Consider the following 21529-nt stretch of genomic DNA (forward strand, 5'->3'; position numbering starts at 1 on the left):
GGATGATCTCACCCAGTGGTTTCATATAGATGTTAAATTTAAAGTTAAGGTTTTTTAGCGATATTAATTGGATTTTTAGATATGTACATTGTATATTGTTATGTTGTGAGCCGCCCCGAGTCCCCGGACAGGGGCAGCATTCAATTCAAATCAAATAATCAATCAATTAATAAATAAAGTAGTAGGGGAGAGAGGACTGAGCCTCTAAGTACCCTGCAAACAAGGGGTCTAGGGCTCGACCTCTGCCTCCCACCAACACTGACGGCAACAGGCCAGGGAGATAGGAGGAGAACCGTCGCAATACATTGCCTCCCAATCCCAGCTCCTTTTATCGGCACTAACATGTACATCCTAGTCCATGTCCTACTGTGGCATGTGCTCAGAAACACTGGTATAATGAATTCCTAATATAATGTCTTTGGAAATAACTATTTTGCTTCTCCCATATTATATAAAAGCGTACCAACCTATTTGCAGATCATGTCCTTCCAATGTCAAAAGTCTTTGATTTCTTAGTAAGATCCATTCTCATGTCAATACTGCTGCTCGGATCCGGGTGGACCTCGACTCCCATTGGATAACAGAGTCGACTGACAACGAGTCAGTTGAGGTGACTGGGGCCCGTCTTTGTCCATCTGTCTGGGAGGAGTTTGACCTGGTGACACCTGATGAAGTGGACAAGGCCATTGGAGCTGTGAGTTCCGCCATCTGTTTGCTGGATCTGTGTCCCTGTGTCCCTCCTGGCTGGTCTTGGCCAGCAGGGAGGTGACACTGAACTGGGTCCAGGAGATTGTCAACGCTTCTTTGGGGGGGGGGGGTCCTTCCCAGATCCCTACAAGGAGGCACTTGTGCGCCCCCTCCTTAAGAAGCCTTCCCTGGACCCAGCCATTCTTAACAATTATCGTCCAGTCTCCAACCTTCCCTTTATGGGGAAGGTTGTTGACAAGGTGGTGGTGCTCCAGCTCCAGCGGTCCTTGGAAGAAGCCAATTATCTAGGTCCTCAGCAGTCTGGATTCAGGCCCAGCTACAGAGAGGTTCCGCAACTTGGGCGTCCTCCTTGATTCACAGCTTACATTAGAGAACCATCTTTCGGCTGTGGCGAGGGGGGCGTTTGCCCAGGTTTGCCTGGTGCGCCAGTTGCGGCCCTACCTGGACCGGGAGTCACTGCTCACAGTCACTCATGCCCTCATCACCTCGATGCTCGACTACTGTAATGCTCTCTACATGGGGCTACCTTTGAAGAGTGTTCGGAAACTTCAGATCGTGCAGAATGCAGCTGCAAGAGCAATCATGGGCTTCCCCAGGTATGCCCATGTCACACCAACGCTCCGGTCACAATTCAAAGTGTTGGTTATGACTTAGAAAGCCCTTCATGGCATCGGATCAGAATACCTTAGGGACCACCTTCTGCCACACGAATCCCAGCGACCGATTAGGTCCCACAGAGTTGGCCTTCTCAAGACCCCGTGGGGAAAAAAATGCCATCTGGCGGGACCCAGGGGAGGAGCCTTCTCTGTGGCGGCCCCATCCCTCTGGAATCAACTCCCCCCGGAGATCAGGACTGCCCCCACCCTCCTTGCCTTTCACAAACTCCTAAAAACCCACCTCTGCCTCCAGGCATGGGGAAATTGATTCCCCTTGGCCGCTTGGTTTTATGTATGGTTTGTTTGGGATGTATGATTGTTTTTAAATCAAGAGTTTTAACGGTTCTGTTTTTAATCATTGGATTTGTATTGTGTATTGTTGTGAGCCGCTCCGAATCTCCGGAGAGGGGTGGCATACAAATCTAATTAATAATAATAATAATAATAATAATAATAATAATAATAATAATAATAATAATAGGAGTAGGAGTAAATCTCCCAATTTGGTAGTCTAAATCCGCCCTGAATCCTAGCATCTTGAAGTAATTTTAAACTTATTCTCAATCTCTTCTTTTGCAACTAAATTACAAAATCATTGTATTTATCTCTTTAAGGGATTATTTTTCTATTTTTATCGGGATTGTTGAAAACAGAAATAGTAGTCTAGGTAACATATTCATTTAAATCGATGCAATTCCACCCATCAGTGATATCTGGAGATCTTTCCATTTGTCCAAATTTTTCTCAATTTGTTTCTTTAATTTTATATAATTATCTTCTTTAGTTGTTAAACATCGTGCTGATAACTGGATCCCTAAATATCTTACTTTCTCTACAATTTGTACGTTTGACAAACCAAGTAGAGTTCTCTTTTTTGTTTTTCTGTCTTGTTTTTAACTAGAAGTTTAGTTTTGTCTTCATATCTCTCTACCGGTTGTAACAACGGTTGTAACAACTTGGGCCCTGTCTCAATCGGGACTTCCAGAATAAATACCAAATCATCGGCAAAAGCTTGCAATTTATATTCTTTTTAAAAGAAGTTTCGATACCCTTTATCTCTTTGTTTTGCCTTATACTTCGAGTCAGGACGTCTAGAGTCAATATAAACAGGAATCCTTGTCTCGTTCCTTTGATAATGGCAGTCTTTTCAGATATATCACCACTCAAGGTTATTCTTGCCGACTGTTTTGTATATATTTTTTGTTTTATTCCAATAAATCTTTATCCAAAACCTATAGTCTATAGTTGCTGTATCAAAAATAGCCAGTTCACATGGTCAAAGGCTTTTTGCACATCTACATGATTCATTGATTGATTGATTTGATTTGATTTGATTTGATTTGATTTATATGCTGCCCTTCTCCGAGGACTCAGAGCGCTGCTTGTTTGCCAGGATGCTCTTCGTAGTATTCTAATGCATTTAAAATCATGTGCACATTGACCTTTATCTGTCTGATTTGGTAAAAAGCCATTTTGGTCAGTATGTATAAAGCCATTGAGAAATCTTTTAAGCCTGTTTGCTATTATAGAAACATGGAAACATAGAAGACTAACGGCAGAAAAAGACCTCATGGTCCATCTAGTCTGCCCTTATACTATTTCCTGTGTTTTATCTTACAATGGATATATGTTTATCCCAGGCATGTTTAAATTCAGTTACTGTGGATTTACCAACCACGTCTGCTGGAAGTTTGTTCCAAGGATCTACTACTCTTTCAGTGAAATAATATTTTCTCACGTTGCTTTTGATCTTTCCCCCAACTAACTTCAGATTGTGTCCCCTTGTTCTTGTGGTCACTTTCCTATTAAAAACACTTCCCTCCTGAACCTTATTTAAGCCTTTAACATATTTAAATGTTTCGATCATGTTCCCCCTTTTCCTTCTGTCCTCCAGACTATACAGATTGAGTTCATTAAGTCTTTCCTGATACGTTTTATGCTTAAGACCTTCCACCATTCTTGTAGCCCGTCTTTGGACCCCTTCAATTTTGTCAACATCTTTTTGTAGGTGAGGTCTCCAGAACTGAACACAGTATTCCAAATGTGGTCTCACCAGCGCTCTGTATAAGGGGATCACAATCTCACTCTTCCTGCTTGTTATACCTCTAGCTATGCAGCCAAGCATCCTACTTGCTTTTCCTACCGCCTGACCACACTGCTCACCCATTTTGAGACTGTCAGAAATCACTACCCCTAAATCCTTCTCTTCTGAAGTTTTTGCTAACGCAGAACTGCCAATGCAATACTCAGATTGAGGATTCCTTTTCCCCAAGTGCATTATTTTACATTTGGAAACATTAAACTGCAGTTTCCATTGCTTTGACCGTTTATCTAGTAAAGCTAAACCATTTACCATATTACAGACCCCTCCAGGAATATCAACCCTCTTGCACACTTTAGAGTCATCGGCAAATAGGCAAACCTTCCCTACCAAACCTTCCCCTATGTCACTCACAAACATATTAAAAAGAATAGGACCCAGAACAGACCCTTGTGGCACACCGCTTGTAACCTGTCTCTGCTCAGAATACTCGGCATTAACAATGACTCTCTGATGTCTATGCTTCAGCCAGCTGCAAATCCATTGAACTATCCAGAGATTAAGTCCAATCTTCACTAATTTATCTATCAGCTCTTTATGTAGAACTGTATCAAAGGCATTGCTGAAGTCCAGATAGGCAATATCCACGGCACCACCTTCATCCAACACCTTTGTGACATAGTCAAAGAAATCAATGAGATTAGTCTTGTATTATTGTAGCAAATATTTTATAATCCACAATCAGCAGTGAGATTGATCTGTAATTTTTTGTAAATCAGTCTCTTTGTTATGTTTATTCAAATCCATCATCATTTTAGTTTCTTTTCTCGTTCTTTGTATTCCTCTTCTAAATCCTTTTGAATCTTCCGTCTTTGTCTATTTCTTTTGGCTGTACAAGTCATTGCCAATCCCCTGAAATACGCCTTAGCCTCAGCCACATTTGTAGCGTTTATGTGTCTTCGTCACTATGGTTTTCTTTGAAGAATAAATCCATTTCTTTTCTTACGTAATCCTGGAAGTCTTTCTCCTTTAAACTTTCCTGATTTAATGTCCATCTAGTTCCCTGATTCTCATTATTGGCTTATGACCGGGCCATGTGCCTGACTCAATGTCCATGTATTGTGTGTTTGTTAACAATTCTAAGGACACCCACATCATATCAATCCTTGACCAAGACATGTGTCTAGCGGAATAAAAAGTATACAAGTAAAAGACAACACCGCTTGACTAATTACTCCACAAAATCCAGAAAAAATGATGAACGAAGACAGGTGAACTTACAAGCCTAAGAGCCAACAACTCGAAATCCATAGACAAATCAATGTTAAAATGAAATATAGCCGATAAAGTAACAGATATATTGAAGATAAAAATCAATTAAGAGTAATATAAATTTACATTAAAGCTGCTAACAATCTTCCCAGCTCTTCCCTTGCAGGCTCCTTCATTGTTACTCTCTGCAATGAAGAATGTTCTCCAAGCCCTAAGTCTTTGCAGGGTTTTTTCCATGGCTCTAACGTGCTCTGAGTAAGTTTCTTCCAGCCCTAACCAGGTGCTAAGAATGTTCCCAGCTCTTACCGGCTTGCAAAGAATGTTTCCCAAGCCCTAAGTCTTTGCAGGGGTTTTTCCATGGCTCCACTTTGCTCTGAATGTCCTTACTGACCTTGCGAGCTCTTTCCTTGTTACTCTCTCCGAAGAAAGGTTTTTTAATTAAAAAGCCCTGACCAGGGGATAGAACAGGGGAGGGGAAGGGGGGATTGGCCGGCTGGGGCTTCTCTCCCAAGCAGGCAGCAGCCCCTCCCTCTCTGCCCGCAGCCTTTCTTCCGGCTCCTGAACCTGCGCCGGCTGGGCCTGAGCGACAATGAGATCCAGCGCCTCCCTCCCGAAGTGGCCAATTTCATGCAGCTGGTGGAGCTGGACATCTCCCGCAATGGTGGGTCAGGGGCCCTCGCGCTGCCCTCCCGCTCTGTGCTGGGGCGCATCCTATGGGGGTGGGTGTTGCTTGGCCTTGAGCCCCCTCCCTCCCTCCCTCTCTGACTCCGGCCTGACCCCCTTTGGGCTCCAGACATCCCCGAGATTCCCGAGAGCATCAAGTTCTGCAAGGCCCTTGAGATCGCCGACTTCAGCGGGAACCCTCTGTCCAGGTAGGGGAGGAGCCTGGCGGGGGTGCAGGGGGGCTGTGCCTGCAGGGGCACTAGTGTCTGGGGGGCTGCCCTGGGACAGGCCAAGAGGGCCAGCCCCCTCCCCTCGGGGGTCTGGAGGGGCCCGCAGACCGATTTCCCTGGGGGAGGGGGGCTTCACCTGCCCGCCCCCTGCTCCTCCCGCCAGGCTCCCCGAGGGCTTCACCCAGCTGCGCAACCTGGGCCACCTGGCCTTGAACGACGTCTCCCTGCAGACCCTCCCCAGCGACGTTGGCAAGTGAGTCCCTGCCCGGCATGGAGGGGAGGGGGCGAGGGGGGGCAGCCACTCTTCCTTCCGCTCAGCAGCCCCTGGGCTCCCCTTCCGCCCACAGCCTGGCCAACCTGGTGACCCTGGAGCTCCGAGAGAACTTGCTGAAGTGCCTCCCGGCGTGAGTGCCAGCCCCTGCCCTGGCTGGGGGGGAGAATGGGGGGGAGTGGGTGTGCAGCCCCTGGGGTCTCTCTCAAGGCCCCCGCCCGACTCACCCCTCCCCCCCGGCTCTCTCTCCACCTTCTGCAGCTCCCTCTCCTTCCTTGTGAAGTTGGAGCAGCTGGACCTGGGGGGCAACGACCTGGAGGTCTTGGTAAGCGCAGCCTTTCCTCCCCCCCCCCCCACGCCACCCCCCCAGCCGGTGGTGCTGCTGCTGCTGAACTCGGCCCCTGGGCCCTGCGCTTGGGAAGGGCCCTTCCTCCTCCCTCCCTCCCTCCTCCAGTCTCCGCTCTCCTCCCCCAGCAGGGCCCTTGGGGGCTGGGCCTGGAGGAAGGCGCTCTGTGTGTGTGTGTGAGTGTGTGTGTGCCACAGAGAGCGATGTTGTGCTCTTCTCCTTCGCAGCCGGATACCCTGGGCGCCCTGCCAAACCTGCGCGAGCTCTGGCTGGACAGGAACCAGCTCACCTGCCTGCCCCCGGTGAGCCCCCCTCCCCTCCCCCCTCTTTTCCTGCAGCGGCCTTGGACTCAGGTGCCTCTGCCCCCCCCTCCAGTGGCTCCAAGGGGAAGCTCCCCGGGGGGGTGTCTGAGGGCTGAGGCAAAGCCAGACGGAAGACCCAGGCCGGTGGACTTAGGCCTCCCCCCCACCCCCCAGGGGCTTCATTGGAAACAAAGATGCCGCTAGCGTCCCCAGAGAGGGGCAGAAGATAAGCCCAATAGATGATTAATAATAACAACAACAACAACAATAATCAGGATGATGTAGGAAGCTGAGTGCCCCTTTCCCGTGTGGGAGGGGGATGGAGTTGCCGGGGGGGGGGAACACGGCTCTGGATTTCAGGGGGGGCCAAAGGGGGAAGGCGGCCAGGGGGGAGGGGCCCGAGGAGCGCCTGGGAGCCCCCAGTGCAGGGCAGGCGGCTGGGCTCGTGGTGGAGCAGCCGTCTGAGCCCGCCCGGCCTCTCCCTGTCCAGGAGCTGGGCAACCTCCGCCGACTGGTCTGCCTCGACGTCTCCGAGAACAAGCTGGAGCAGCTGCCCGAGGAGATCGGCGGCCTGGCGGCGCTGACGGACCTGCTCCTGTCGCAGAACCTGCTGGAGGGGATTCCCGACGGCATCGGTGAGTGCGTGGCCACGCGTTGAGGTCTCTGTCCCTGGAGCCTCTGAGCACCGTTGATTGGCAGGGAAGTGGAAGGACCAAAGCTTCGTGGGGGAAAGACCTTTTTCAGCGTCTGTTAAGAGCCGTGACTGGTGTTATGGCTCTTGGTCTCGCTCCTCTCTGCTGCCCTTTCCTGTCTGGGGGGAGGGGGGGCTCTTGCCCGAGGACCCTTCTGCCTCCTGCCCTCCGATGCCCCTGCGGGCCTCCCCTCGAGAGGGGCGCTGGGGAAGGGCTGCTCCTCCGTCTCAGGGCCCGGGCAGCCTCCTCGGCTCCCTCTGGCCACGCATCTCCTGCAGCTCCCCTGGCCGCACAGGGTCACCGGGGCTCTCTTGACCTTTGCTCAGGCCAGCTGAAGCAGCTCTCCATCCTGAAGGTGGACCAGAACCGTCTCACGGAGATGACCGAAGCCATCGGGGACTGCGCTAACCTCTCGGAGCTGATCCTCACGGAGAACCTGTTGCAGGTGGGGGGGGGGTGCACAGAGGATGTCCGTGCCTGCGGAGGGGCCGGAGCCAGCTGGTCTGCCCCGAGTGGCGGTTCTCATGCCTCCTCTTCTCTCAGACCCTGCCCAGGTCTCTGGGGAAGCTCAGCAAGCTGACCAACCTCAACGTGGACCGGAACCGCCTGGCGGTGCTCCCTGCCGAGATCGGGGGCTGCAGCAGCCTGAACGTCCTCTCCCTCCGGGACAACTGCCTGGGGGGGCTGCCCCCAGAGCTGGCGGGCACTGCTGAGCTCCACGTGCTGGACGTCGCAGGCAACCGGTACGGCCGGGGGAGGGGGAGAGGGCGGGAGATCAGCCTGGGCTCCGAATTGCCACCAGGGCCAGGGGACACCCCCCATGCCAGCCCCCCCCCCCCACACCTTTAGGGTGATGCATTCCCTCCTTCAGGACAAAGTTGCCTAGGACTCTGATTGGGCAATCCCAACTGAGATGACAGGGGCAGGACTTAGTCCTAATGTGTGGGATGAATTTGATCCCGCAACTCCTGAGGATGTGGACAAGGCTGTGGGAGCCATGAGCTCCTCCACACGTTGGTGGGAACTGTGCCTCTCCTGGTTGGTTTCAGCCAGCAGGGAGGCGGCACGAGGCTGACCCCATGCTATGGTTAGGGCCTCTTTGAGGGAGGGGTCGTTCCCACAAACATTGAAGGAAGCGATTGTGAGGCCCCTCCTCAAGAAGTCTTTCCTGGATCTAGCAGACGGAAAGAACTTTTGTCCGGTCTTCAACCTACCCTATGGTCATTGGATGAAATGAATTATCTAGACCCTTTTCAATTGGGCTCCAGGCCTGGCTACAGCACAGAAACTGTTTTGGTCACTCTGATGGATGATTTCTGGTGAGCCTGAGGTGGGGGTCATTCCTCCATCTTGGTGCTACTTGACCTCTCAGCTGCTTTCGATATCATTGACCATGGTAGCCTTCTGCGATGACTTTGGGAGTGGGAGGCTCCTTATAAGGGTGGTTCTCTTCCTATCTCTCTGGTCAGTTGCAGTCGGTGTTGGTAGGAGGACAGAGGTTGAGCCCTAGACCCCTGTTTTGCAGGTGCCAGAGGGTTTGGTCCTCTCTCCTCTTCTATTTAACATCTATATGAAACCACTGGGTGAGATCATCCAATGACATGGGGTGAGGTATCGTCAATATGCTGATGACACCCAGTGATATATCTCCACCCCGTGTCAGATCAATGAAGCAGTGGATGTGATATACTGGTGCCTGGAGGCAGTGAGGGTCTGGATGGGAGTTAACAGGCTCAGGCCGAACCCTGAGAAGACCGAGTGGCTGTGGGTATTGCCCCCGAAAGACTATATGGACTGTCCATCCTTGGTTCTGGGGGGGAGAAATTGTCCCCCTCAGACCAGGTTTGCAATTTGGGGGTCTTCCTAGACTCAAAGCTATGAGAAGACCAACATCTGTAGCTAGGGGACCTTTGAACAGGTTCGCCTAGTGCACCAGTTGCAACTCTACGTGGATCAGGAGGCTCTTCTCACAGTCACTCATGCCCTGGTCACCTCATGGTTAGATGATTGCAACGCGCTCTACATGGGGCTACCCTTGAAGAGTGATCAGAGTTAGTCCAGAATACAGCTGTGCAAGCTGTGGTGAGTGCACGCAGATACAACCACACTGCATCCATTCTTCATGAGCTGCACTGCCTCCCAATTGGTCTCCGGGCACAATTCAAGGTGTTGGTCATTACTTTTAAAGCCCTACATGGCCAGACTATCTTCGAGACCACCTCCTATCACACAGCTCCCAGTGACCAGTCATCTCTGGGTCAGCTACAGGATCTTCTCTGGGATGGCCCTGACTCTCTGGAACCAGCTACCTCATGGGGTCTGCACTGCCCCCACCCTAGTGGCCTTCCAGAAAGCCCTAAAGCCCTGGCTTTTGCGACAGGCCTGAGACCCTTGACCCTGGCGGAATAATTAGGGAGGTCGGCCCACAAAACCTCTTCTATATTGACCGCACCTGTTTTCAGTTGTGAGCCACCCTGGGTCCCTCGGGGGTTGGTGGGCATAGAAATTTTAATGAATGAATTAATTGCAGTGGGGGGGCTGGTAAATTCAAGCCAGCCGGCCGGTCCCTCTCTCTCCCTCAACCGCTGCTTCCCTGCTGGTTGGTCCAGGGGAGTTGATCCTTTCGGACAATCCCGCTGCCTGCCAGGTGGGGCTGGAGAACGTGCTGCAGAAACACTCCGTTGCCTCAGGGAGGGGCTGCTCAGCCCCACATCCCCCGGCCCCTTTGCCGTGGCGGTCCAGGGAGCCAGCCCCGGGGTGACCTACGGCTCCGTCCGGTGGGCCTCTCTAGCACCCAGGGGCCCTCGCCCCTCGTATACACTGCTGGGCCACCCGGGGAGTGCAGCTCCAGCCCCCCCCCCCCACTCCGCCCAGGTCCCTTATTCCTGGGGACGCCCCTTGCCCAGAGCTCACTCCGTGTGCGGGGAAAGTGGCAGCTTTTGGGCCAGAGATTGGGGGGGGGGGGGGGTAAGACAGACAGAGGGCGCCCCTCCCCACTGACCGCTTTGCACGGACGCAGGCTACAGCACCTGCCCTTCGCCCTGACCAACCTGCACCTGAAGGCCCTCTGGCTGGCGGAGAACCAGTCGCAGCCCATGCTGAGGTTCCAGACGGAGGAGGACGAGAGCACCGGGCAGAAAGTGCTGACCTGCTACCTGTTGCCCCAGCAGCCCTCAGTCAGCTCAGGTAAAGGGGCCGCAGGGCCCAGCCTCTCCGGGGGGGCAGTGGGTGGGCAGCCCGGCTCCCCCTCACACCCAGCCCCCTCCCCCTTGGCCTCCCCTGCAGAGAACCTACTGCAGAACAGCCTGGAGGAGAGCTGGGCACCAGAGGACAACCCCAACCGCGTCAGCGTGATCCAGTTCATGGAGGACTCTCGGATGGAGGAGGAGGAGGAAGCTGGCACTGAGAGGAGGGTGAGGGTTGGAAGAGGAGGAGGAGGAAGCTGGCACTGAGAGGAGGGTGAGGGTTGGAAGAGGAGGAGGAGGAAGCTGGCACTGAGAAGGGTGAGGGTTGGAAGAGGAGGAGGAGGAAGCTGGCACTGAGAGGAGGGTGAGGGTTGGAAGAGGAGGAGGAGGAAGCTGGCACTGAGAAGGGTGAGGGTTGGAAGAGGAGGAGGAGGAAGCTGGCACTGAGAGGAGGGTGGGGGTTGGAAGAGGAGGAGAAGGAAGCTGGCACTGAGGAGGGTGAGGGTTGGAAGAGGAGGAGGAGGAAGCTGGCACTGAGAGGAGGGTGAGGGTTGGAAGAGGAGGAGGGGGAAGCTGGCACTGAGAGGAGGGTGAGGGTTGGAGGAGGAGGAGGAGGAAGCTGGCACTGAGAGGAGGGTGAGGGTTGGAGGAGGAGGAGGAGGAAGCTGGCACTGAGAGGAGGGTGAGGGTTGGAGGAGGAGGAGGAGGAAGCTGGCACTGAGAGGAGGGTGAGGGTTGGAGGAGGAGGAGGAGGAAGCTGGCACTGAGAGGAGGGTGAGAGTTGGAGGAGGAGGAGGAAGCTGGCACTGAGAGGAGGGTGAGGGTTGGAAGAGGAGGAGGAAGCTGGCACTGAGAGGAGGGTGAGGGTTGGAGGAGGAGGAAGCTGGCACTGAGAGGAGGGTGAGAGTTGGAGGAGGAGGAGGAAGCTGGCACTGAGAGGAGGGTGAGGGTTGGAAGAGGAGGAGGAAGCTGGCACTGAGAGGAGGGTGAGAGTTGGAGGAGGAGGAGGAAGCTGGCACTGAGGAGGGTGAGGGTAGGAGGAGGAGGAGGAAGCTGGCACTGAGAGGAGGGTGAGGGTTGGAAGAAGAGGAGGGGGAAGCTGGCACTGAGGAGGGTGAGGGTTGGAGGAGGAGGAGGAGGAGGAAGCTGGCACTGAGAGGAGGGTGAGAGTTGGAGGAGGAGGAGGAATCTGGCACTGAGAGGAGGGTGAGGGTTGGAAGAAGAGGAGGGGGAAGCTGGCACTGAGAGGAGGGTGAGGGCCTGGAGGAGGAGGAAGCTGGCACTGAGAGGAGGGTGAGGGTTGGAAGAGGAGGAGGAGGAAGCTGGCACTGAGAGGAGGGTGAGGGTTGGAAGAAGAGGAGGGGGAAGCTGGAACTGAGAGGAGGGTGAGGGTTGGAGGAGGAGGAGGAGGAAGCTGGCACTGAGAGGAGGGTGAGGGTTGGAAGAGGAGGAGGAGGAGGAAGCTGGCACTGAGAGGAGGGTGAGGGTTGGAGGAGGAGGAGGAGGAAGCTGGCACTGAGAGGAGGGTGAGGGTTGGAGGAGGAGGAGGAGGAGGAAGCTGGCACTGAGAGGAGGGTGAGAGTTGGAGGAGGAGGAGGAAGCTGGCACTGAGAGGAGGGTGAGGGTTGGAAGAGGAGGAGGAAGCTGGCACTGAGAGGAGGGTGAGGGTTGGAGGAGGAGGAGGAAGCTGGCACTGAGAGGAGGGTGAGGGTTGGAAGAGGAGGAGGAAGCTGGCACTGAGAGGAGGGTGAGAGTTGGAGGAGGAGGAAGCTGGCACTGAGAGGAGGGTGAGAGTTGGAGGAGGAGGAGGAAGCTGGCACTGAGAGGAGGGTGAGGGTTGGAGGAGGAGGAGGAGAAAGCTGGCACTGAGAGGAGGGTGAGGGTTGGAAGAAGAGGAGGGGGAAGCTGGCACTGAGAGGAGGGTGAGGGTTGGAGGAGGAGGAGGAGGAAGCTGGCACTGAGAGGAGGGTAAGGGTTGGAAGAGGAGGAGGAGGAGGAAGCTGGCACTGAGAGGAGGGTGAGGGTTGGAGGAGGAGGAGGAGGAGGAAGCTGGCACTGAGAGGAGGGTGAGGGTTGGAGGAGGAGGAGGAGGAGGAGGAAGCTGGCACTGAGAGGAGGGTGAGGGTTGGAGGAGGAGGAGGAGGAAGCTAGCACTGAGAGGAGGGTGAGGGTTGGAGGAGGAGGAGGAAGCTAGCACTGAGAGGAGGGTGAGGGTTGGAGGAGGAGGAGGAGGAAGCTAGCACTGAGAGGAGGGTAAGGGTTGGAAGAGGAGGAGGAGGAGGAAGCTGGCACTGAGAGGAGGGTGAGGGTTGGAGGAGGAGGAGGAGGAGGAGGAAGCTGGCACTGAGAGGAGGGTGAGGGTTGGAAGAGGAGGAGGAGGAAGCTGGCACTGAGAGGAGGGTGAGGGTTGGAGGAGGAGGAGGAGGAAGCTGGCACTGAGAGGAGGGTGAGGGTTGGAAGAGGAGGAGGAGGAGGAAGCTGGCACTGAGAGGAGGGTGAGGGCAGGAGCAGGGGCAGGGAGGGAGACGAGGAGGAGCCCCGCCATGCCCCTCACCTGCCCGCTTCTCGCTCCCCTCTCCCCCCGACGGTTTTGGCAGGGGCTGCAGCGAAGGGCCACTCCGCACCCCAGTGAGCTGAAGTCCATGAAGAAGGGAATGGAAGTGCGGCGCAGTGAGGCCTCCGCAGCAGCTAAGCGAGACTCCGTGAGCTCTGAGGTGGGCAGCTTCTGCCAGAGGTCAGGTAGCCTTGTCGAGAGATGCCCCTCGGATGGCCCCGGGTCTCCATGGGTGCCTTGCCCTCCGCACCAGCCTGGCCCCTTGGAGAGGCGTCTGGTCCCCAGTCCCTGGCACCCCTTCCTCGCCTGGCCTCGGACCTCGCCTCCTCCCTTTCCTGGCAGGGCCTCCCAAAGTGACTGTGGTGGCCCCGGGAGCAAAGGCCAGGCTTGCCACCACCAGCTGAGCAGTGCCCAGGTCCTCAGCCAGCTCCTCTCCCCCACAGGGCAAGAGGCTGAGTGCCGCCTCCAACCACAGCGAAGTCTCCCGGGGCTCTGGCAGCACGCTCTCTGCCCACGGCAGCCCGGAGGAGGAGGAGGAAGAGGGGCGAGAGGCGCCACAGCCCGAGGGCGCAGCAGCAGCAGAGGCCCTGCTGGAGGGAGGGAGGAAGCTGATGGCCGAGGGAAAAGGCCAGGCGGCCCCGGAGGAGGAGGAGGAGGAGGAGGGCCCGGAAGAGGAGCAGGAGGTGGAGTACTCGGAGGTAGGAGCCGGGAGGCCTCTCAAGGGGGCAGCTCCTCCGTAGGCCCAGGGTCCCGGCTGCTCTCCCCGCTTGGTGACCCTGCAGCCTTTCCGCCCGATTTGGACATGGCGGGCCCCTCGCCTGCTCCCCTCCAGGAGCCCCCCCCCCCCCCCGGCAGCCCAGGAATGGGGCGGGGAGGCTGAAGACGGCCGCGGGTCAAGCCAGCAGGCGGTCAGGGCCCCAAAGCTGGGAGCCTCCTGCCTCTGACCGGCTGCTCTTCCACCCCCGGAAAGGCAGCTGATTGGGAGCCGCCCCAGGAGGTGATCCAACGGCCTTCGGTCCAGCTTCCCTTTTGCCATAAGCCCCCCCCCCCCAGCCCTAAAGCCCCGTCATCTGCCTAGAACCCAGCGCCAGGCTGTCTGATAAATGCAGCCGAGAAGGAAAGGACTAAGCGGCTTACCTGGGTGTCCAGTCTGCCACCTGCCCCTTCCCCGCTCCCCTTCCAACCCCCTCCCCTCAGCTGGCAGCAGAGCTGGGAAGGAGGGCTGCCTGCATGGGGCCCCCAGCTGCCCCTGCCCATCTCCCCCAGGCCTTTCCCTGCCTCTTCCCCACCAGCAATGGGGGGCAGGGGCTCCTTGATGACCGCTGCCCAAATGGAGACCCACCCCAGAAGCAGAGCCAGGCCCAGTGGACCAGCCCACAGCCTGGGGAAAGCCCGAGGCAGAGCGACCCCCCCCCCCCGAGTCTCCTTTGCTGAGGCCCCCACGAGGCCTTCCCTCCCACAGCAGAGGGGCCAGGGGTCTCGGCCAGTGTCCTACAGCCGAGATGGCCCTTTAAAGCCTCGGGGCTGGGGAGGGGAGACCCACCCCAGGTGAGGGAGGGAAGGCACAGCTGCCCAACTCTTCCGGGCTCTCTGCCGAGCCCCTGGGGAAGCAGCGGGAGGGGCCCCCTTCTGCCTGGCTCCTCTGCCCGGGGAGGGGGTATGGCGGCTGGAGAGCAACTGCCAGGGGGACCACGGCACAAGTGGGGGGGAGTCGGCAGCACCCCTGGAACGTGGAGCAGCTCAGAAACCCACCCCCCCGGTGTCTCCCAGGCGCGAGAGATGCCCCTCCCTCACAGGTGTGGCTTTCTTGAGCGGCCTGGGGGAGGGGGTTGGCTGGCAGGCAGGGTAGCCCCTGCGCTCCCCCCTCCCTGCTTGACCCTGCCCCTGTGGGGGTCTCTTTGCAGCCCACGGTGCACTTCGCGGAGGACACCCTGGTTCGCAGGGAGGAGGAGGGGGAGGAGAGCCCCCCGTTCCCCACCGGAAAGCAGCGGCTGATCCGCAAAGACACGCCCCACTACAAGAAGCACTTCCGCATTGCTCAGCTGCCCCGGCCGGAGGCGGTGGTGGCCCTCCTGCAGGGCTTTGGGGCTGGTGGGGGCCCCCAGGAGGAGGGAGAGGAGGAGAAGCAGGAGGAGGCCCCGGAGCAGGCGGAGTGGGGCCAAGAGGAGGCGGCCAGCGAGGGGGACACGGTGGTCCCACCCTCGGTCAAGGTGAGGAGGGGGTTGACAGAAGTGGGGCGGGGAGTGGGGAGAGACCCGGGCCTTCTCCCTCCTGGCCCCGGTAGTGGCAGGGTGGGGCTCACCCACTCGACTGCCCTCTGGAGGGTGGGGAGGTGTCCCAGGTGGGTTGCAGGCGGGGGGTCCCTTGCTTGTTGCTCTCCCTGCTGGGGAGTCCCTGGCGCACGGGGGGTTCTTGCCCCCAGATCCAGGGCAGTCTGGCTGCCTCTCGTCCCCCAGGCCGCAGGGCTTCCGGCTGCTGTGCTGCCTCTTCGCCTGGCCCTCTCTCACTCTGCTGGCCTTGCCAAGAGGGGCATTAGGGGGTCTTCACTGGGGGGCGGCAGTTAGGAGGATCCCCCACTCTGCCTGCTCTTGGTGTCTCTCTCTCTCTCTCTCTCTCTCTGGTGTGGCCTCTCGGTGCTGGGTGGGGTCTGCCTGCTTGCCTGCCTGCCTGCTTCCCCCCCCCTGGTGGTGGCCTGGGGCTTCCCACTAATCCGCCCCCCGCCTCTGCCGGTTGCTGTCCTAACAGGGGGTGTCGTTTGATCAAGCCAATAATCTGCTGATTGAGCCCGCTCGCATTGAGGAGGAAGAGGTCTGTACCGCCCCTCTTTCCCTGGCCGCCTCCTCCCCTCCTCTCAGCTGGGGAGGGGAAGGGCCCGGGGGGGCTCTCCTTGTGCCGATGGGCCCCTTCTCTTCCGGGCCCGGCCCTTTGGAGCGGCTCTCGCTTCCCACAGAGGCCAGGTGGCTTTTTGTGACCCCTAAGAGAGACCGGTGGCGGTCCTGTGGGCTCCCTGCCCTACTGCTCCTCGTGGCCGGGCAGTGGACCCTCCTCCCGTGGCCCTTCCCAGGCGGGGGCTCTCGGCTCCTTTCACGCCCGGTGCAGCAGCGTTGGTGGCTGGTCTTCTCCCGCTGGGCTCTCTTCCGCTTTTAGAAAAGGGGGGGAGGCGGCGGGGTCCCTGAAATCCCAGAATGGCTCCCCGCCTCCACTTGACCACCCCCCGCTTTGCTGTCTCTGCCCCTCTGCTTCCTTTCCAGCCCTGCAGGGCTCCTTGGGGGAGCAGGAGGCTTCCTGGGCAGGGGGCTCTGATCATCGTCTGCAAAGGGGGGCCGCTGGGGGCCGTTTCACCAGGAGTTGGCCACGGATGAGCGGGCGTGGAGTGGGGGGCAAAGCGATCAGCCTGTGGAAGGCATGGCGGCCTCCGTCCCTCCAGGGCTGCTACCCCACCCCCCTCCCGGCCGCTGACCTCCAGCGGGGCGCCTGCTGCAGCGAGGCCAAGGGGCTCTTGCCCCTCACAGCCAGCCCCAGTGCCTTTGGCCCGGTCGCAGCCCTGAGTTGCAGGGACCCTGCCCAGGCGAACAACCTGAAGGGCCCCCATGGGGTGGGGGGGTCCCCCGGCCGACCCAGGAGGAGGGCAGGCACCCATGGGCCCCGTCCCCCCCTCTGCTTGGTTTCCAGCTGGCTCTGACGATTGTGCGGCAGACGGGCGGCCTGGGCATCAGCATTGCGGGGGGCAAAGGCTCCACCCCTTACAAGGGAGATGATGAGGTGAGGGCCGGGGTCAGTCTTTGGGGGGGGGCTGGGCGCAGCTGCTGGGGGGAGTTGGTTCCCACAGACCTCTCCCCCTCCTTCCCCCTCCCAAGGGCGTCTTCATCTCCCGTGTGTCAGAGGAGGGGCCGGCAGCACAGGCCGGGGTGCGTGTGGGGGACAAGCTCCTGGAGGTAGGTCCCGGGGGGGGGGCAGCCTCTGGGGGCACTAGGCCTGGCGTGAGGCTCTGGCCCATGGGGCTGACAGGGTGGCCTGCCTTGGCCAAACGGTGGCTTTGGGGCCGGTGGTTACCCCATCCCGGTTCTGCCCTCTCGGGCCCCGGCCCAGCCGTCTGGAAGGCCTGGGGTCCTCGGGGCACACCGGTTCAGAGGGCCTCTCCCTGCCCCGCAGGTGAATGGGGTATCCCTGCATGGCGCCGAGCATCACGTGGCGGTGGAGGCCCTCCGGGGCTCGGGCAGCAGCGTCTCCATGACAGTGTTACGGGAGCGGATGGTGGAGCCTGAGAACGCCATCACGGTGACGCCGCTGCGGCCCGAAGACGATTACAGTCCCCGGGAATGGCGTGGAGGGCTGCACTTGGCCGTGGGCGCAAAGGACATCGGCCCAACCGAGCGCCTCTCGGCCTGCCTGGTGCGGAACGAGCGGGGCCTGGGCTTCAGCATTGCCGGCGGCAAGGGCTCCACCCCGTACCGGCCAGGTGACACGGTGAGAGCGGTGGTGGCGGAGGACCCCTTTCCTGCTGGGGATACTTTGCTCCCCCTGCCTCCCCTGGACAATTGAGTTCCCCACCCCCCATGGGAAGAAGCTGGGACCCTCCGCGATTGACCCGGGGGCCCCGGTGATGCCACCCTCCCTTTGCAGGGGATCTTCGTCTCCCGGATTGCGGACGGGGGGGCTGCCCACCGGGAAGGAACGCTGCGAGTGGGCGACAGGGTCATCCTGGTGAGAGCAGGGGGCCGGGGGGTGGCGGGAGCCCCTTCTGGGTGCTGAGGAAGGCTCCGCAGGCTGAGCCATTTTCTCCTCCCCCTCCCGCCTAAGCCTTCCCTGGCCCCACAGCTATGGGAGCGGAGGTGGAGGGGGGAGCCCCCGGGGGGCCTCGCCTGTGCTGGCTTCCATCTTCCCTGCTGGAGGGTGTGACCTCCCTTTCCTCCTTTCCCCACCCAAAATAGAGTGGGGGGGGAGATCCTGGCCCAGAAGGTCCCCTCCACCCACCCACCCTTCTGACCCTGTTTGGGGGCCGTTTTTAGATTAATGGGGTGGACATGACGGAAGCCCGGCACGATCAGGCGGTGGGCCTGCTGACCGCCTCCCCGCCCACCATTGCTCTGCTGGTGGAAAGAGAGACAGTGGCCCACGAGAAGGACCTGCCTGGGGGGTCGCAAGCACCCCCGGCCCCCTCGCCACCGCCTCTACTCCCCCAGGGAGGGGCCCCGCCGGAGGAGCAGGAGGAGGAAGCCGCCTGCCCCCCCAGGAGCCAGATGCCTGGAGGCAGGGAGGGCCAGTACCCCTCCGAGGTAGGTGACCAGGGCTGGCGTGGCCACTGGGCTCCCCCCCCTCTCGCCCGGGAGAGGCAGCTGGCCCCCCAGGGACCCTCAGGAACCCTCGTCTTGTGCTTGCAGGAGGTCTGCCTGGTGAAGGCCGGGGGTCCCCTCGGCCTCAGCATCGTGGGGGGCAGCGACCACTCCAGCCACCCTTTTGGCATCCACGAGCCAGGAGTCTTCATTTCCAAGGTAGGCACACACACACACACACCCACAAACACCGGGAGGGGGAAGGGCCGCAGAGGGGCTCTCCTGCAGACCTGCCTCCCTCCCGCCTCCCCCCCCCCCCTGTGCAGGTCGTCCCGCAGGGCCTGGCCTCCCACAGCGGCCTGCATGTGGGGGACCGAATCCTGGAGGTCAACGGCCTCGACCTGCGCCAGGCCACCCACCAAGAGGCGGTCAGCGCCCTGCTCTCCAGCGACCCGGAGCTCCGGATGGTGGTCCGGCGAGACCCTCCCCCGCCTGGAATGGAGGTAGGGAAGCTGCCCCCTCCACCCCACCCCCGCCCTCTGCTCAAGGCTCTTGTGCCCCCCAACTGACCCCCTGGTCCGTGTGTCCCGTGACAGGAGATCTCCATTGAGAAGCGGCCGGGAGAGAAGCTGGGCATCAGCATCCGAGGGGGCGCCAAGGGCCACGCGGGGAACCCCTTCGACCCCACCGACGAGGGGGTCTTCATCTCCAAGGTAGTTGGCCGGGCGAGGGGGGCAGCCGGGGGGGGCAGCGCATTGCCCTGCGCCTGTCTGGCTTGCAGGAGGAGGCCCCCACACACAACCGAAGGGCAGCCCCCCCTTTGAAGCCGGGGTATCCTGTGAGGGCCCCCCCTCCGCTGTGCCGCTCCCTCCCCACACTCCCTTGGTGCCTTTCAGGTCAGCTCTGCAGGGGCCGCGGCCCGCGACGGCCGGCTGCGGACGGGCCTGCGCATCCTGGAGGTGAACCAGCAGAGCCTGCTGGGCTTGACCCACACGGAGGCGGTGCAGGTGCTGCGGTCCGTGGGGGACCGGCTGCTGGTGCTGGTCTGCCAGGGCTTCGACCCCAAGGCCGCGGCTGCCCTGGAGGTGGGTGGCCCTCTGCCCGCCCCCTCGGTCCAGGGAAGGGCCGCCCTACCGCCAGGCCTGAACACATCCCCCTCTCCCCCTGCCCCACAGATGTCTCCCGGGATCATCGCCAACCCCTTCGCGGCCGGCATTGGGCGCAAGAACAGCCTGGAGAGCATCTCGTCCATCGACCGAGACCCCAGCCCGGAGGAGGCGGATCTCCTGCAGAAGGTGAGGGAGACACCCCCCCCTCTTTGGACCAGGCCTCCCTCCGGGAGGGGGTCAGGAGGGGGCTGGGGGGGTGCCAGCAGTTCTTCCCTTGAACCTCACCTGTCAGGCGGCAGGTCTGCCCCCCTTCGGTTCCCTCTTGGCCGCCTGTCTTCCTCCTTGGGGGGCCGTTTCTGATGAGGTGTCCGTCCCGTCCCCCACCCCCACCCCGACATCTGAGCTGATCTCCTTTGGGCAGCTTCGATTGCCACCCCCACCCCCAGCATCCTCCTCCTGGCCCCCTGAGGTCTCTTCCGCAGGAGGTGCCACTAGTCCCTCTGAGACTGCCAGGGGGGGAGGGGGAGAGACGGGGCACAGGAGGGCCCCCCCAAAAGACTGAAGAAGGGGGAGGGAGACGGGGCAGGCGGTCAAGGGAATTGTGACATGAATTCTCTGCTGCCTTCTGCTTTGTCAGTGACCGTTGCAAGCCAGGAGGAGGGTCCTTGATTCTGCCAAGCCCCCCCTCATTAACCCGTCCTTGGCCATGGGGAAACGGAAGTTGGATGTCTCTGTGTGTGTGGGGGGGGGTTGTTGAGGTCATGTCATCCCGGTCTCCCTCCTCAGGACGGGGGCAGCACACAGCCCTTGCAGCTGGATTACCGCACTTTGGCCGCTCTGCCCAGCAGCACCAGCGCCCGTCTCCAGAAAGGCCTCCGCAGCGTGAGCGACGGGGGAGGGGGTCCTTCAGGGGTGGGGGTGGATGGTGCCATGTTGCCCCCCCTCTCTGACTGGGATGGGAGGGGTGGGCCAGCCCCGGGAGCTCTTCCTTCTCCTGGAGGGCGCAGTGGGAGGGGCTGGCAGAGGGAGAGTCCTGCCTTGGTCCCTCTGTCTGGCCCCAGGGTGGGCAGTCTGGGCCTGGGGGAGAAGGGGGCACGGGGGCTCAGGAGTGCCGGAAGGCTTTTATGGGGGGGGGCGGGAGGGAGGGAGGTAGGCTAAGCAGGGCGAGGGCTGCCAGCTCTGGCCTTATGCAGCCTGGCCGGTCCCTCCCCCTTCCCTCTTGGGGGCATCTCTCCCTCCCAACCCCCCTCCTTGGCAGTCCCTGCTCAGTGGCTTCTTCCCCAGCTGGACCTCCCCATGGGTTAAGCGTCCTCCTCGGACACGGGGCAGGCGGGCAGCATCCGGCGGTGCTTTCAGAACAGTAGAACTTGGTGGACTCCCGTCTCTCTCTCCCCCTCTTTCCCCCTCTCCCTCCCTCTTCCTCTAAAGTGCAATGGGGTTCATATTCCTGGAGGCCTCTGTAATGCGGCAAATGATTTAGCTTTACTAGATAAGTGGTCAAAGCAATGGAAACTGCAGTTTAATGTTTCCAAATGTAAAAGGAAAAGGAATCCTCCATCTGAGGATTGTATGGGCAGTTCTGCGCTAGCAAAGACTTCAGAAGAGAAGGATTTAGGGGTCGTGATTTCTGACAGTCTCCAAGTGGGTGAACCGTGCGATCGGGCGGTAGAGAAAGAAAGTAGAATGGTTGGCAGCATAGCTAGAGGTATCACAAGCAGGAAGAGGGAGACTGACCCCGCTGTATAGAGCGCTGGTGAGACCCCATTTGGAATAATACCGTGTCCAGTTCTGGAGACCTCACCTACAAAAAGAGACGGATCAAATTGAGGGGGTCCAAAGAGGGGCTGCAAAAATGGTGGAAGGTCTTAAGCCTAAGCCGCAGTCTGGAGGACAGAAGGGAAAGGGGGGACATGATCAAAACATTTAAATACGTTAATGGGTTAAATAAGGTTCAGGAGGGAACACAGGGACAAGGGGGCAGAACCTGAGGTGAGTTGGGGGGAACATCAGAAGCAACGGGAGAAAATATAATTTGACTGAAAGAGTAGCAGGTGCTTGGAACAAACTTCCAGCAGATGTGGTAGATAAATCCACAGTAACTGAATTTAAACATGCCTGGGATAAACATAGATCCATCCTCAGATAAAATACAGGAAATAGTATAAGGGCAGACGAGATGGACCAGGGGGTCTTCTTCTGCCGTCCATCTTCTAGGTTTCTATCTTTT

At 58.9% G+C, this 21529-nt stretch overlaps 1 protein-coding gene across 17 annotated transcripts in view; it reads left to right on the forward strand.

Moving 5' to 3' along the window:
* The window catches only part of SCRIB (scribble planar cell polarity protein), a 37875-nt gene that overhangs the window by 1486 nt on the left and 14860 nt on the right, over positions 1-21529 (forward strand). For 9 of the 17 annotated variants that reach the window (XM_070748479.1, XM_070748485.1, XM_070748480.1 and 6 more), the window contains exons 2-27: positions 5221-5338; positions 5471-5549; positions 5734-5823; positions 5918-5974; positions 6103-6166; positions 6415-6489; positions 6980-7124; positions 7508-7626; positions 7725-7924; positions 10201-10367; positions 10467-10594; positions 12964-13080; positions 13364-13618; positions 14825-15130; positions 15666-15728; positions 16593-16682; positions 16778-16855; positions 17073-17387; positions 17544-17624; positions 17930-18196; positions 18302-18412; positions 18520-18696; positions 18790-18906; positions 19090-19278; positions 19369-19488; positions 20089-20184. In XM_070748479.1, coding sequence (XP_070604580.1) covers positions 5221-5338; positions 5471-5549; positions 5734-5823; positions 5918-5974; positions 6103-6166; positions 6415-6489; positions 6980-7124; positions 7508-7626; positions 7725-7924; positions 10201-10367; positions 10467-10594; positions 12964-13080; positions 13364-13618; positions 14825-15130; positions 15666-15728; positions 16593-16682; positions 16778-16855; positions 17073-17387; positions 17544-17624; positions 17930-18196; positions 18302-18412; positions 18520-18696; positions 18790-18906; positions 19090-19278; positions 19369-19488; positions 20089-20184 — 3624 coding nt within the window. The remainder of the gene's footprint in view (positions 1-5220; positions 5339-5470; positions 5550-5733; positions 5824-5917; positions 5975-6102; positions 6167-6414; positions 6490-6979; positions 7125-7507; positions 7627-7724; positions 7925-10200; positions 10368-10466; positions 10595-12963; positions 13081-13363; positions 13619-14824; positions 15131-15665; positions 15729-16592; positions 16683-16777; positions 16856-17072; positions 17388-17543; positions 17625-17929; positions 18197-18301; positions 18413-18519; positions 18697-18789; positions 18907-19089; positions 19279-19368; positions 19489-20088; positions 20185-21529) is intronic. The other 8 variants (XM_070748492.1, XM_070748496.1, XM_070748487.1 and 5 more) reach the window with 5 other exon arrangements.

This window comes from Erythrolamprus reginae, chromosome 3 (genome assembly GCF_031021105.1).
Source record: "Erythrolamprus reginae isolate rEryReg1 chromosome 3, rEryReg1.hap1, whole genome shotgun sequence".
NCBI lineage: Eukaryota > Metazoa > Chordata > Lepidosauria > Squamata > Dipsadidae > Erythrolamprus > Erythrolamprus reginae.